This window comes from Papio anubis, chromosome X (assembly GCF_008728515.1).
Source record: "Papio anubis isolate 15944 chromosome X, Panubis1.0, whole genome shotgun sequence".
NCBI classification, from domain to species: domain Eukaryota; kingdom Metazoa; phylum Chordata; class Mammalia; order Primates; family Cercopithecidae; genus Papio; species Papio anubis.
In genome coordinates this window covers 136,025,162-136,041,077 of record NC_044996.1, presented here as the reverse complement: position 1 = coordinate 136,041,077, position 15,916 = coordinate 136,025,162, and the positions used below count along the sequence as shown (strand labels likewise).

At 48.3% G+C, this 15,916-nt stretch overlaps 1 protein-coding gene across 2 annotated transcripts in view; it reads left to right on the top strand.

Annotated features, from left to right (window-relative positions):
- The first annotated feature begins 2,002 nt into the window (after positions 1–2,002).
- SHROOM2 (shroom family member 2) overlaps positions 2,003–15,916 on the top strand; it is a 164,502-nt gene continuing 150,588 nt past the window's right edge. For both annotated transcript variants that reach the window (XM_009197175.4, XM_003917388.5), the window contains exon 1: positions 2,003–2,305. In XM_009197175.4, coding sequence (XP_009195439.3) covers positions 2,141–2,305 — 165 coding nt within the window. In that variant the 5' untranslated portion in view covers positions 2,003–2,140. The remainder of the gene's footprint in view (positions 2,306–15,916) is intronic.

Below are 15,916 nucleotides of genomic sequence, written 5' to 3'. Positions count from 1 at the left end.
ACTCCAAGAGTGAGCAGCAGCAAGATTTATTGTGAAGAGTGAAAGAACAAAGCTTCTACAGCATGGAAGGGGATGGGAGCGGGTTGCCACTGCTGGCTGGGGTAGCCAGCTTTTATTCCCTTATTTGTCCCCACCCACATCCTGCTGATTGGTCCATTTTAAAACCTCTAGCTAACCACAGAGTGCTGATTGGTGCATTTTTACAGAGCACTGATTGGTGCATTTTACAAACCTCTAGCTAATGTCACAACCTGGATATGGACATTGATACAATCCAGCAAGCCTTTTCAGATTTCCCATTTCACGTGCATTTAGTTCTGTGCAATTCAGTTCTGTGCAAATTAATTTGGCAGACTCCTGTGACCATCACCACAGTCAAGATACACTCGACTGGATTCTGAGAGGCACATTCCTTAAGCCTTCGTTTAATCTTTGAAAAAGAAAAAATCGCCTCATTCTTCTAACTCAAGGCATTCAGAGACTGTAGTTGGAAGTTAATTATGGGGCAGTCCACGTGCCCAGCGCCATGACAGGTGCCCACTGGAGCTGGGACTCCGAATTCAATTGGCTGCCTGAGACACCCCCACAGAATGCACCCCTCTCACTTGACCTCTGAAGAAACAGACCAGAGCTGAGATTTCTTGTCCCAGTTTGACACTGGCAGAACCCAGACCCGGGGACCCCTGACTCTCTGTCCAGTGCTCTCCGAGCCTGTCCTGGATGGGTACTCCAGAATCGTCACCTCCGGAAAGGGCTTGGATGGAGCTGCTTAGAGGAAAGGAAAGAGGTGTTCACCAGCGTTCAGCTACGTATACAAACGGCAAGAAAAACAGCTTTTTTGCAAAGCATGTAAATACCTATCCATGCAGGTATTTTAGACCAGAGTTTCATGGAAACTGAAACCGAGCAGGAAGAGGTGGCACACGTGTTTTGTCCGCAAACTTTCACCAATCCCAGACCACCACCTCCCCTTTTCGGGGATGTAAACGTGGGAGACTTGAAGACCTTGTGGCCCAATCCTAGGCGAGTGGGGCCAGCGTCTAGACAGAAAGGCTTTCCGCGCGGTGGCTGTGGGAGGAGCCGTGGGCAGGCGCTGCGGGAGGCCTCTGCGGGAAGGTGGGAAGGCCCTCGCTGAAACGGGGCACGGTCCTTCTGCGCCCGCCTTCCGAGCCTCTCCAGAGGCCGGACCAGGCTGGGGCGCCTTCCCCGCCTCCCCGAGTCCGGGAGGAGTGCGCGCAGGGCCGCGCGGGACGAGCGGTCTCCCTGCCCCGGGGCAGCGGGCACACCGCGGGCACCGGGGCCTCCCGCAGCACTTCCGCTCTCACCTGCGCGGCAACCCGCATCCCGCGGTGCGCGAGAACAAAGTGGGGGCGCCGGCGGGCCGCGCGCCCCGAGACGGAGGAGGCCGGGGCTCCGGACACGCCACACCGCGCCCGCCGCCTCACCTGCCGCCTCACCTGCCGCCTCACCTGCCCGGTCCCGGCCTCCAGCCGGCGGACGGGGGCGCCCAGAGCCTCGAAGCACTGCCGAGCTCTGGAGCGGGAGGAAGGGCCCGACCTGGCGCCGGGGCCTCCGTCCCCGTCCCCGCCCGCGCGGGCTCCGCCAGCCCCGGGGCGCGCGCTCCTCGACCTCGACCCCGCCGAACGGCGCGCGCGCCTGAGCGCCCCTCCCGGCCCGCTCCCCTCTTCCGGACGAGAACCGCGCGCCCTCCCCCAACCCTCCCCTGCACGCCGCCAGGACCCTGAGCGCACCTGAACCCCCGCTTCTCACTCCCAGGGCCCCTGGTTGACCTTTACAGGCCCCACATGGGTCTGCTCATGGCAAGGGCTCCCTGAGGCTCTGCCCTGCTCCTCTGCTGGCTGGTCTCTGCCCTCCTGCTCCCCTCCCTCTTGCCCCTCCTGCCCTCCTGCCCTCTCTCCTGTTTCCTTTCTTTCTCCCTCATTGGTTCTTATTCTGCTCGGGGCTCCCGGCCCCGCCTCCCTTCCCCGCCAGCTCCTCCGGCTCCCTCCGCTGCCCGGCCGGCACTTTCTTTCCAAGTTACGGCGCAAGTTCTGCTGTGCCCGGAGCCTCCCTCACGATCCCACGGCCGGGACTGCCCGGAGTGCATGGGTGCGGGCCAGGGACGCTGAGCGGACGCGCCATGGAGGGCGCCGAGCCCCGCGCGCGGCCCCAGCGCCTGGCCGAGGCCGAGACGCGGGCGGCCGACGGCGGGCGCCTGGTGGAGGTGCAGCTGAGCGGCGGCGCCCCGTGGGGCTTCACCCTGAAGGGCGGCCGCGAGCACGGCGAGCCGCTGGTCATCACCAAGGTAAGGCGGCCGCCGGGCGCGGGCGGTGACAGCCCGGAGCTGGCCGCGCTGCGGGGCGCGTCGGGGTAGGGGCGCGGGAGGGGTGGTAGGCTCGCGCCCCCGGCTCTGGCGCGCGCGTCTGCTGGGGTCACCTGCGGGGACTGGGCGCCTGGACCAGCGTGGGCGTGTGGTCCTGGCGGTTCCCCGCGCCTCGCAGAGTTTAAATGGCTCCTGTTCCGAGTCCTCTTCCCCTCCCCCTCCCTCCTCCGGGCAGGGGCCTGGCCGGGTCCTCTGGCACTCCCGGGCCCGCCAGCGGCGGCCTGCACCTGCGGGGCTGCCCGGAGGCCAGGGGAGGAACGTGTCCCCTAGCCGTCCCCACCTGTGTTTGCCTCTCTGGGGTCCCTGGTTCGGCACACCTTGGACCCGTGCCTGTGATCACTACGAAACCCAGAGTAGCAGCTGTCGCCAGCGCAACTTCTCTATTCCCTTCAGCCCATCAATGTTTACTGACTTTCGGCTTCCAGTCCCAGATCCCCTGCGCACTGGATACCTGCGCAAACTTAGAGAAACCTGAAAGCCTGCTTCTTAAGAGCAGGACCCTAGTTCTACTAATAAGAAAGAAATTCCAGCTGTATCTCATCAGGAATGTTGTGTGTGTGTGGTTTGCTTTAGAACATTGAATTTTCTTGTCTCAAAATCCATCTGGAAACTTACCAGTTGAACCTGTATGAACTTGTAAAAGCAAACACATAAACAACAGTCTAGTCACCCTGTGTTCTGGTTAAAAGTGTGTAGTGGTCAGTTTCTCTGGGAAGGGTTGAGTCGGACCTTTCGTATGGACGAAGTTCCTTTTCAAATGTAAAGATTCTTGGCGACTAGAAGCGTTTGAAGATGATTTACTGGTTTTCTCGGTTTTCCTGCCTCTCCACAGCAGGAAGAAATTAAGTGATTCCTTACCCGCCCCACTGGTAATCAGTTTGGGAAGTGGGATGGCTTTGTTGTTCAAATAGCAAATGAGACACCAACGTCTTCCATTCTATATTTTCTGTCGCTTTTATGATTACAGAACTTTGTGGAGGGATTTGGGGAAGCCTTGGTTAGCTTTGCACTAAATTTTTGTTGAACTCAGGAAAGAGGTTGCCATTGTTTAAAATTGGACCAATGTGTAATCTTTTATCACATTGGCTTCTTTGGAAACATGGTGGACAGTGATAAAGTGTGTACACTCTGCCCAGCCAGAACACTCTTTTTCTTTTTTTTTTTTCCTTTTTTCTTTTTTTTTTTTTTTGAGACAGGGTCTTGTTCTGTCAGCCTCCTGAGTAGCTGAGACCACAGATGTGTGCCACCATGCCTGGTTAATTTTTTATTTTTTGTGGAAACAGGGATTTCACTATTTTGCCCAGGCTGGTCTCGAACTCCTCTGCCTCCCAAAGTCCTGGCATTACAGGCGTGAGCCACCGCGCCTGGCTCAGAATATGGATTAATCCAAGCTTTGAATCTTCCTTTCCCAAAAGCTACTGAAAAGTCACTGGGGCTCATTAAAAAATAGATCTTCTAATAGTTGGTTTTATTTGTTTTTTTTTTTTTTTTCGCTTAAAAAACCTTGTAATTAAATAGTTACATATTAGAGACCTGGAATATTGTGCAACTCACTTGCTATTTAGCAGACTCTGATTTGGGGGTAGCTTGCGTTAAGGTAAGAGGACACCTTCTCTTTATGATAATGAGGGTATCATTTGAAAGCCTCATGGGAGTGCGTGTAGTAGAATTGGGAGGGGTGTCAAGAACAGGGCTGGTTTGGTCCTGGTCTTCAGATGGAATTTTATCAGCCCATTTTATAGATGAAACAGCTGTGGCCCAGGCAGGGCAAATGGTGTATCCTGAGGTCACAAACTGTTGAGTCCTGGGAAGGGCCCTAAGAATCAGACTCTGGCCCCAGTGTTCATGCCTGCTGCTCCCCTCCGGTCAGTGCCATGTGCTTGGGTCTGGGATCTCCTGCAAACCATATTGAATACGTTCATCACATCGGTTAGGTGAGGGTTTGCCAGCCTTGGCATTGTGGACTTTGTGAGCTGAATCTGTGTTTGCTGTGCTGTGGGGCTGCCCTGTGTTTTGGAGGATGCTCAGCAGCCTTCCCGGCCTCTACCTGCTTGATGCCACTGTCACCTCTCTCCAGGTGTAACAACAAAAACGTCTCCAGACATTGCCAAATGTCCTCTGGGGGCAAAATTAGCCTGGTTTTGAATCACTTTTGTTAGATTAACCATGTATCACCTTTGCTCTTAAAGGATTTTTGCCTTTAAACTTGTTTCTTTTTGAAGACACTGGCCTTTAGGGTGGTGTGTTTAGAGGCCCCTGGCATTGCCAGTGTTTGCATGGAGGGCTGTTTTCCTCCCACGCGTTGGCCCTGAGAATAGGCTTTATTTACATAGTCAAACTCAAACAAATACTTGCTTCATCTGCATTTTTGTAGCTGGAGAAAGGAAATTGAAGCAGGAATTCCCAAGTGCTGTGTTTTATGGGCATCCACAGTGGCTGTTCAGGATCAGGACTGACTATTCTCTGGGTTTAGTTTGAAGCTAAAGGGATACTAACTTCAGAGGAGTAGCATTCTTGGAATTTGGGGTGCATGCATGAAGCCCAGCAGAACCTCCGCTGACAGATGGCGATAGGATTCATCACTCCTCAGTATGTTTCTGCTGATTTCTGCCTTGGAATTTTGCTACAGTTGGTGAAAAAAATGCACTCAAACCCATTTTTCCATGCGGTTGTTAGAGAGGGGACAGGAATAACGTCCATGCTGTAGGAATCTACGTAACGGAAGTAGAGATGGTGGATATATGTGATCCTGGCGGATTTTTTGCATGTTTCTGTTCCCATCCATTCAACCAGTGGAAGTCTTCAGTGGGGGGAGGGGAGGGGACTGATGTCTAAAATGTCACTAGAGTGGCTTGAATTCCACAAAGCTGTTTGGGGGACTCATTAGGAAGCGTTAAATACACCAGCTGGGTGTCAGCAACCCCCTGTGGCCTCAGGAATGTTTGTTAAGGGAGGGAAGGAATGAAGCCCCAGCCTCTCCTGTTCACTATTTCTTAGAGTTCGCTCCCTCCCCCCAAAAGAATGCCAGAAGCCTTAGCCCGAAGCGCCAAAGAAGACAGTAACTTGGGCCTGGCCTAGCCCCAAGGGCAGCTCCTTTGGGAACCCATTGATTTTCGGGTTGCCATTGGGCACCAGAGCTGTTGTGTGCGACAAGACTGCTGTGGTCTGGGATGCTTGGAGGTCCCCCCACCTGACTCACCCACCCCAGGGCTTCAGACTCTGAGAACATTTCTCTGGATAGGAGACAGAGCTTTGAAATGTCCTTTCCAGTGTGAATGCCAAAGACTGAAGCAGGGCATATTTTGGGGGCTGTGCACCCAGGTGGCAAGTGTCTTGTGTAAAGTGTTAGCCGGGTCCTTGATTGCAGAGGGCACAGGGCTGAGACTGGTGGCTGGCGATGGGCAGGAATGGAGGCCCCGCGCCTGTGATGTACCTTCCTTATTGGTTTGGAAAGGGGGCTCCACTTTATGGGCCATGCCAAGTCACTTCATGACCCGAGGACCGGGGAGATCAGAGTGACCACCCTGGTCGGGATCAGTTCTTGTCTTGTATGCCTTTATATTGGCTCCCACGAGGCAACCAAGCTCTTTGTGAAATATCAGTAAAGGTTTTGAAAAAGTGGAATCTGCTGAATTCAGCAGTGGGTCAGGAGCTGGTGACTCTCAACTTTGTGGCTGCTGGTGGATTTCTGTGCCCAGACGCAGTGTGCGGTCAACATCTGTACAAGGGAGTGCTGCTGCTTCTCCAGCTGTCTGAGAACCAGCAGGTGAGGGCTTGGATCTCCCCTGCCTCTGCCATCTCTGGGTGATGTCCGAGTTGTAAAGTCTCACTCACTTTTTGATGCCAGTTACTGTGTTTTCTTCAGGTATTAGGATGAGTGTCATTATAAAGATCCATTTGTATTTAAGAATTAATAGTAAGGTTAAAAACCAAGAGGTGAGCTTTCTTTCCTGTGCTGAAAGACCCTTTCAGTTGGTAGGCCCGCCTTGCCAACTGGCTTTCAAATCTATCTTTATTACCTTTTCCCAGACTGTGAATTAATGTGACCCTGCTGAATTCTCATCCTTGTTCTCCAGCGATGTTTTGGGCGAGAGTATGGAGTCAGGCAGTGGGCCTCAAGTCCTATTCCAGGGTCTGGGAGCTGGAGGCTTTGAGGGTCGGCTCTGGGAGGATTCTTCCTCTCTTAGACGTTAACTCAGCTTGACTCACACCTATGAATCCAGAGCCTTCTGCGATTATGAGAAGCTATAAACATAAGCTGTACATCTCACTTCTGTACCAGGATGCGTTCGGTCTTCATGGCTCAGTTATGAGTATTTCTTAACATGTCCTAACATTTATCTTTTGGGAAAAAAAAAAAGAAAGAAGAGAACACTAGTTTGCCCAAGAGCTAAAGGTAGAATAGTATGATAATGAAAGGCTCAGAACAAATAGTAGTTTTCACCTTGTCTTAATGAGCTGGGGTTTCTTAATCTACCTTTGTAATTCGTGGTCAAAGAAGCTGGCTTGCCACTTGGGAAGGGCTGGTTTTTCTCTTTGGAAAGCATTTTGGAGTTGTCTGTCCCCTTGCCAGAGTTGTTTTGTATCAGCATGCAAATAAACCTGGATTTGTGGCCAAGTTCTTAGGGGCAGCGGAGGAAAGCTGGGACTCTGGAACTTTTCTTCTTGCATACCGGGTGCAGCGGGAACATTCTACACGATAATGTTAGAGTATGAAGGCTGAATGGACTTTTTATTCAGGTCTTTTACTTTCAAGCACTGTAGTCAGGAGTGGGGTAATTCTTGAAGGATAAATTCTGCAGGTTTCTGCAAGCTGTCTTCCTACACATGCAAGCTGAAAACTTTAACCCACATGAAGGATTTTGAAAGAGTTCTGGGTTGCCTGTTGCTCTTTTAGGGCTTTTAAAAAATATCACCAGTGCCAGGCACGGTGGCTCATGGCTGTAATCCCAGGACTTTGGGAGGCCAAGGTGGGCGAATCACCTGAGGTCGGGAGTTCGAGACCAGCCTGACCAACATGGAGAAACCCTGTCTCTACTAAAAATACAAAAAATTAGCCGGGTGTGGTGGTGCATGCCTGTAATTCCAGCTACTCGGGAAGCTGAGGCCGGATAATCACTTGAACCCGGGAGGCGAAGGTTGTGGTGAGCCGAGATCGTGCCATTGCACTCCAGCCTGGGCAACAGGAGTGAAACTCCATCTCGAATAGAATAGAATAGAATAGAATAGAATAGAATAGAATAGAATAGAATAGAGTAGAATAGAATAGAATAGAATATCACCAGTATCTGATACAGGGAGGGTGTGTTCTGGAGGAATTGTTGTCCTTTACCTTGTGTGATGCAGTGTTTGGGCTGTCCTATAGTAGAGCCAGCCTGTTCCCATTATGGGTGTGAGTATTCCAGCTTCTCTTTAGGGGAACATGCCTTAGAAGGATAATACTATATCATTAAAAAGAAAAAATTGGACAAATCTCATTTGGTTGAACCTCAGAACTAGGATGTTCTGAATTGCAAAGCAAAGGTAACTTTTTTTTCCCAGATAAGGAGCCCCTGGGTGGTTTTTTTTTTTTTTTTTTTTTTTTTTAAAATCCCCAGCATATTAAGTTGCAGGCAATGAGGGCTGCTTCTCTTGGATGGAAAGGCAGGAAAAACAGCAGTTTGACTTGGCTAGGAAGGGCTGGGATTATCTTTCTTTTGGCAAAAGGTGACTTTCAGATCAAAGGCAAATTGTCAGGGTCAACAAGAACCCAGGCAGGGTAGACTCTGTGTCCTTGAAAGGTAACACTTACTTACTCATAGAAGGGAAGGGGCAAGCATGATAGTGTATTTTTTATTTTATTTTATTTTTTTGAGACAGAGTCTTGTTCTGTCTCCCACACTGGAGTACAGTGGCATGATCTTGGCTCACTGCAACCTCCGCCTCTGGGCTTCAAGCAATCCTCCCACCTCAGCCTGGGGTTACAGGCACGCACCACCACGCCCGGCTAATTTTTGTATTTTTAGTAGAGATGAGGTTTTACCATGGTGGCCAGGCTGGTCTGTAACTCCTGACCTCAAGTGAACCACCCGCCTTGGCCTCCCAAAGTGCTGGGATTACAGGCATAAGCCACCGCGCCTGGCCAAGAATGTTAGTGTATCTTTTATGAGGTTTTATTTTATCAAAGTGGCTCTTGCACAGTATAAATTATCAAGCAGTTCTTCAAGGGTGCTTATATGCTACTGGTCATTTGGCCTGACTACTGATCATTTCCCCCTCCCTAGAGACAACTATCGAAACGTCTTAGCTGATTTCTTTTGGTATTTCCATCCATATCCCTAAATGATGGCTTATACTGTATATTGCTGCAACTTGTGTTTATTAGCTTGTTCTTCCCAATGTAGGATATTAGGATGTAGCCTTTTTTCCACTCTTTTTTTTTTTTTTTTTTTTTTTTAAAGTCTCGTCCTGCCATTCAGGCCAGAGTGCAATGGCATGATCTCGGCTCACTGCAACCTCTACCTCTGGGGTTCAAGCGATCCTCCCACCTCAGTCTCCCGAGTAGCTGGGATCACAGGCTCAAGCCACCATGCCCAGCTAATTTTTATATTTTTAGTAGAGATAGGGTTTCACCATGATGGCCAGGCTGGTCTCAAACTCTTGGCCTCAAGTGATCTGTCCGCCTCAGCCTCCCAAAGTGCTGAGATTACAGGCATGAGCCACTGTGCCTGGCCCTTATTTCCACTCTTTTCCAATGCTCACCTACCCTCCTCCAACTACTCAGGCATAATTCTTGGCCCCTCATACCCCTAATGTAATTACATCATAATTTTTTGTTGTGGGACCATCCTGTGAATTATAGAATGTTGAGCAGCATACCTAGTCTCTTCCTTTTTTTTTGAGACAGGGTCTTGCTCTCTTGCTCAAGCTGGAGTGCAGTGTCATGATCACAGCTCACTGCAGCCTCCACCTTCTGGGCTCAAGTGATCCTCCCACCTCAGCCTCCTGAATAGCTGTGACTACAGGTGCATGCCACTATGCCCAGCTAATTTTTGTATTTTTTGTAGACATGGGGTTTCACCATGTTGCTTGGGTTGATCCTGAACTCATGACCTCAAGTGATCCTCCCACCTTGGCCTCCCAAAATGTTGAAATTACAGGCGTGAGTGACTAAGTCTGGCCTCTTCCCCCTCTTGATGCTGGTCACACTCTTCCCTACTCTGAGGAGCACGGGGTTAACAATATTCAGTGTTTATTTTGGTTGCTATTGCTATCATTGCTGAGTCTGGGGGTACATACTGTGGAGTCCTGATAAGTTAGCATCAATGAAGAAGGGATCCCAGGGTGGGGGAGAACAATTGTTCTGAGAAACTGCTAATCACAAACAACTCTATTTCCATGGAGCTTCTCCAGCATGACCCTATAAAACTTCCCTCCAGCCCCTGCCTCTTTGCAGACAACCCCTTCTCTGCTGTGTTGCCCGTTGCTCCCTTGCAACGTACTTTTTCTCTAATAAACTAGTCTTCTCTTCTCTTTTCTTTCTTTTTTTCTGAGATGTAGTTTCGCTCTTGTTGCCCAGGCTGGAGTGCAACGGCATGATCTCGGCTCACCACAACCTCCGCCTCCCAGGTTCAAGTGATTCTCCTGCCTCAGCCTCCTGAGTAGCTGGGATTACAGGTGCCCACCACCATGCCTGGCTAATTTTGTATTTTTAGTAGAGATGGGGTTTCTCCGTGTTGGTCAGGCTGGTCTCGAACTCCCGACCTTGGGTGATCCGCCCGCCTTGGCCTCCCAAAATGCTGGGGATTACAGGCATGAGCCACCAAGCCCAGCCATAAACTAGTTTTCTTTAACTCACCACTGTCTTGGTAAATTCTTTTACTGCCCGTGACTCTGGCCCCGGCCAGTGTACCCACGACACTAGTTTCTGCAGTCACTAGGGTTCAGGATAGTTTTCTTTGCTTAATTTTCAGTGCACTTATCCTTGATTCATCCCTCAAATCCTCCCCAGTGATGAAATACCTCTTAATATATTCAGGCACACCGGGGGTCATCTTTTGAGATCTTCTGTGTCTGAAAACAGCATGATTTTTATCTTGACAGTAAATTGTTTGGGTGCAGTCCTGAATGGAGACAGTTCTCCCACAGCACTCTGAAGGTGGTGTCCACTCTGCTGGTGTGCAGTATTGCTGGAGGGAGATCAGACGTTTTTGTTTCTGGATCTTTTGTACTAGGTCTGCTTTTTCCCTCTCATTTTCTTTTTCTCTTCTTTTTTTTTTTTTTCTTTTTCTTTTTTTTAAAAGACAGGGTCTTGCTGTGTTGCTCTGGCTGGAGTGCAGTGGCTATTCACAGGCACGATTATAGCCACACTACAGCCTTGAACTCCTGTGCTTAACTGATCCTCCTACCTCAGCCTCCCAAGTAGTTGGGTTTACAGGTGTGTACCACTATGCCCAGCTCTCTTATTTTGCATTTCTTTGTATTTTTGTTCTTCCTTGAAGATTTTGTTCAACATCATCTTCTAATCTTTCCATTAAGTTTTAAATGTATGTCCTCATTTTTTCCCCAGATTCTAAACTTTTAAAATTTTTTTCTCAAGTGTTCCTTTTTCATACCATACTGATCTTGTTTCATGATTCTTACATATCTGTGACAGTATTAAGCTGGTCTCTAAAAATGCCCTCTTTTTGCATAGATTGTTTCTGAGCTCTGCTTTTGTTGTTTGTTTTGGCTGCTTTCTTACCTGTTAGAGGTTGTCTTCAAATGTCTAGTGCTCCTTGGCCGTCTGCTGGTATTGAAGGTTGAGTTCCCCAAAATGCTGTCTGGACGCTCTGTACGTGGGGGTGAGTGATCAGGTGAAGCTGTTTCCCTGGGTATTCCTCCAAGGCTGTATCTTTCTATTGTTTTTTTTTTTTTTTGGAGGGGCAGGGGGGCAGCCGTGTTTTTGTCAGATACTTTTTTTCTACTTAATAAACTTCTGATGTAGTGCAGGTTGAAAAGTAATGGGAAGTCTGCCAGTTGAGGGGATCTCTGCTTTGCTCAGCTGGGCGAGGGTGGTCGTCTCTGCCCCCAACTCTGGCTGTAGTGGTTCCAGTTTGGAGGGAAGGTCACCACTAGGCAGAGGAGGCAGTGCTTGCTTGCATCCGGAGCTGGAACTTGCTCTCAGTTCCTAACCGTTTCTAATTGGTAATCCTTTGTCTGTCCAACTAGAATCATTCCTACTTTATTGTGGTATCATGGGGATTACATGAGGCAACACATAAAGCTATCTCTAGTAAATTTAAATTCCCCCTCACTTCTCCTCCTTACTTTCCCTACTCAATCCTGATTCATTGAGAATTTGGAACTTTGGGAGGCCGAGGTGGGAGGATTACTTGAGCCCAGGAAGTCAAAACAAGCATGGGCAACAAAATGAGACCCCATCTCTATAACAAATACAAAAATTAGCCAGGCAAGTTGGTATGTACCTGCAGTCCCAGCTACTTGGGAGGCTGAGGTGGGAGGATCGCTTTGAGCCCAGGAGGTTGAGGGTGCAGTGAGCCAAGATCATGCCACTGCACTCCAGCCTGGGCGACAGAGTGAGACTCTATCTCAAAAACAAAAAATAAATAAAAAATAAAAATAAAATAAAAGATACACCTAATGCCCAGCATCGGTACATTTCCTATGTTATTTGTAGCCCACCAGAAGTGATTCTTTCCTCTCCTCTACCAAAAATTTTTTTTCTAGAATAATAGTGTTTCTTATTTTTATAATATTAATAAATGGAGTAGCTCTTTCAGATCAATGTGGTATTCAGAGTAGGGTTTTTGTTTGTTTGTTTGTTTGCTTGCTTGTTTTGATATGGGGTCTCATTCTGTCATTCATGCTGGAGTGTGGTGGTGTGATCACGGTTCACTGCAACCTCAGCCACCTGGGCTCAAGCAGTCTTCCCACCTCAGCCCCCAGGTAGTTAGGACTAGAGGCACATGCCGTCACACCTGGCTAATTTTTAGTATTTTCTCTAGAGATAGGGTTTCGCCATATTGCCCAGGGTGGTCTCGAACTCCTGGGCTCAAGTGATCTACCCACCATGGCGACCCAAAGTGTTGAGATTACTGATGTGAGCCACTGTTCCTGGGCCAGAGTAGGGTTTTTAAAAAGTAGTTTTGGGAAGTGGAAATAGTGGGAAAGATGAAGGTTCAGTATCCCTGTGACAAGACTCTATTTCTTCACTCTTTCAATCTTTGGAGTAGAAAATCTGTTAAGGTTTAGAGTGGGACCCACAAGTGTGGCAGAAATGCTGCCTGCCAGAGTCCTTGTTGCCTCCTCCTTTCTCACACTGTTGGGCCACATTTCCCAGCCTCCCTTGCAGTTAGCTGTGGCCACGTGACACTTCTACCCTGGGGAGTGCAGCTGCAGCCATGCCTGCCATTTTACTTTTCCCCTTCTGGCTGCCTGGAGTGAAGATGGCCACAGGGCAGAGTTCATCAGCTTGGGTCCCTGAATGACTGCAGAGGTGGCTGCCTATGCTATGGTCACCATCCAAGCCAGTACCATTACATGAGCAAGAAATAAGCCTCTGCTGTGTTTGGGCCATTCATTGTATGTTTTTTGGATTATTTGCTGTAACAGTTAGACTATTCTCACAAATGAAATGCCGGGAGAAATCAGAAGTTTTCCCTTTAGCAAATATACCCAGCTTTAAGAGGCGGAATGTACAGTGCTTCTTTTACACCCATGCTGGAAGGAGTGAGGAAAGCATCACTGTGGGTGTCCAATTAGCATGAAGCCTATTCCCTGCACACGTATTATATAAAATGAGACCTCCACACCCATTGGCTTCTTTCCACCTTAGCCTTTTCTCTCAGCTGTTAATTTAATACTGCCCCTCCCGGCCCTCCCCCCCACCCACCCTGTCCCCGCCGCCTTGCTCTTGCTTCTCCTCCCCAGGGATGATTTCCTGGGAGCCCTGGAGCATTAGGGCGGGAGGTTGGGAGAATGCCCAGTCTAGATAATTAGTCCTAGGTAGGGCTGACTGGAGGCACAGGGGTTGGGGTGGGTGGCCAGCTGCTGTTGGGATGATTTCAGGGATTGGACCTTCCTCCTGGTGGCAGTGCCCTTTCTTTAACTGCCTTGGTTAAAATGCAAATGTTGCTCCGGAGGGCTACACATTGTCATCATTAACAGAACTGCCTTCCTCAGATTAATTAATTATAGTCTTGTATAGCAGACTTTTTTCCCCCTGGTAATAGCACCCAGACACATGAATTAGACCAGCAAAGAGAGGAGAGATAAAGTTGAAAGCCAGATGAAAGCCAAGTAAAACTGGCCTCGGGAGGAAGGTGGAGCTGGCAGAGTGGGAATGCTGAGGAAAGACCTTGTCTGTTCAGGTACTGGCCGCCTACAAAGAGGAGTTAGGACAGCCTGTGGAGGAAGGTGGTAGGGAGGGCAGGGACCTAAGTCCAGCTGAAAGCCCTCCCTGGACTTGCAGAAGAGGTGAAAGAGATTCTTTACCTGCGGCTTGCAGATTCTGAAGCTGACGAAATTCCATGTCTTTTGTTGTTAATCGTGCATCTGTTTGCAAATTTGTAAACATGGTGATATTTATCTCTGCTAATTATATAATGCTTTGTATAGTGTCTTTTTTTCTTGTTGCATAATTAAAATGAAAAAAATTGAAAATAAAGGAAAAGATTGATCCATAGCCCAAAACATGTAATAATCTTATTTCTGAAAGTACAGCTGTATTGATTTTTCCCCGTCTCTATGGAATTCTTTGCTTTGAACCTCGTAGATCTAATTTTTAATTGCTTGAAAACCCTTAAGAATTACATTGTCAACAATCTTTGGAATCAGATGAAAGGAAGTTTAATTTTGTGTATGCCACTTGACGTTTTAAGAAATGGTATGTTTTGTTGTAGAATATATTGAGTTTTATAATTTAGCTTTTTCTAGGCAGGCATATTTTTAAAAACCCTAATTTCTAGAAAACGGAGTGTACTTTATATTGGTCAAATATGTCAGTCTTTCAAACAACTATGTGCTTTTTTGTATGTGCAGCTTTTCTTAACATTTTCATTATGTTTAGATGCCTTGAATCGAATTAAAGTTTGGAAAGAAAACATCTGGACTTGAAAAGGTAGGCCTGCTGCTGCTTCCATCATATTTATTTTGTGTTGATTTAACGACAGAGCTCTCACACGCTGATGCCATTAGGGTCTGGGACGGAGCCATTTCCACTCCCCCTCCTCATTTTTAGTGGCTGGTGTTTTGGGGACAAGTAATTAAAACTTGTACCACTATGCATGGTTGTGAAATCTCAACGCAAAGGTAAAGTTCACATTCTCGGCTGGTTCCTGAGGATGCACCTCCTTGTACCCTGAGGCAGGAACTTGCTTTGCTTTTACCGAGAGTTTAATTCTTTTTTTTTTGGAGATGGAGTCTGGCTCTGTCGCTCAGGCTGGAGTGCTGTGGCATGATCTTGGCTCACTGCAACCTTTGCCTCCTGGGTTCAAGCAATTTTCGTGTCTTAACCTCCTGAGTAGCTGGGATTACAGGTGCGCCACTGTGCCCGGCTAATTTTTGTATTTTTAGTGGAGATGGGGTTTCGTCATGTTGGCCAGGCTGGTCTCGAACTCCTAACCTCAGGTGATCTGCCTGCCTCAGCCTCCCAAAGTTCTGGGATTACAGGTGTAAGCCACAATGCCTGGCCCGAGAGTTTAAGTTTTAATTTTTAAATTACCCGTGTTGTAATTGCTTCGCTGAAAAAAATGTTCAATTCATATGAAAACTATTTCCCCTTCTTTCTGTTTTTACAGTGACTTCCACTGGTTCTTTTCCTTTGCCATCTACTAGAAGGTTGGATTTCTTGAAGATCCTTTTATCTGTCCTCTCTCATCTAGGTGGTCTCGTGCTTCCTTGAAATAACGTGCCTATAGACAATGCTCATATCTGTATGTGCAGCCTCAACTTCTCTTTTTTTTTTATTTTCAATGACCGTTTTACCAAATCAGCTTTTCGTCTGAACTCTGAAATGGCCCTTGTGTGTTGCTGAGGCCCTTTAAACTCAGCACGATCCAAATGGGAATCATTCATCTTCCTTTAACTTCTCTAATTCTGGATTTCTGATCTTGATCATCAGTTTATCCCCAAATCTAGAAGTCATCCCTGATGCCTTCCTCCCCTTAACCTCCCACAGCCAATTGATCACCAATCCTTTGGAGCCTAAATATGGGGTGTGTGTTGCTTTCTTCTCATGCCCAGCATCACTGCCTCCAGTGGTTTGCTCCAGTGACTGCCCAGGCAATCACAGGAGTCTGTAACTTGCATACTGCTGCTCACCTCTTCACATGGCAGACTCTTGAGACCTCCAGTAGTGGGTGTGCCAAAACAGTGGTCTACTTCTCATGCTGTTGCTGGAAAAGCCTCAGTAATTCCTCATGGGCCACCTTAGCTAGGTATAGAAGGCTTATTTATTTTATGTATTATTATTATTATTTTTTTGAGATGGAGTCATGCTCTGTCACCCAGGCTGGAGTGCAGTGGTGTGATCTTGGCTCACTGCAACCTCTG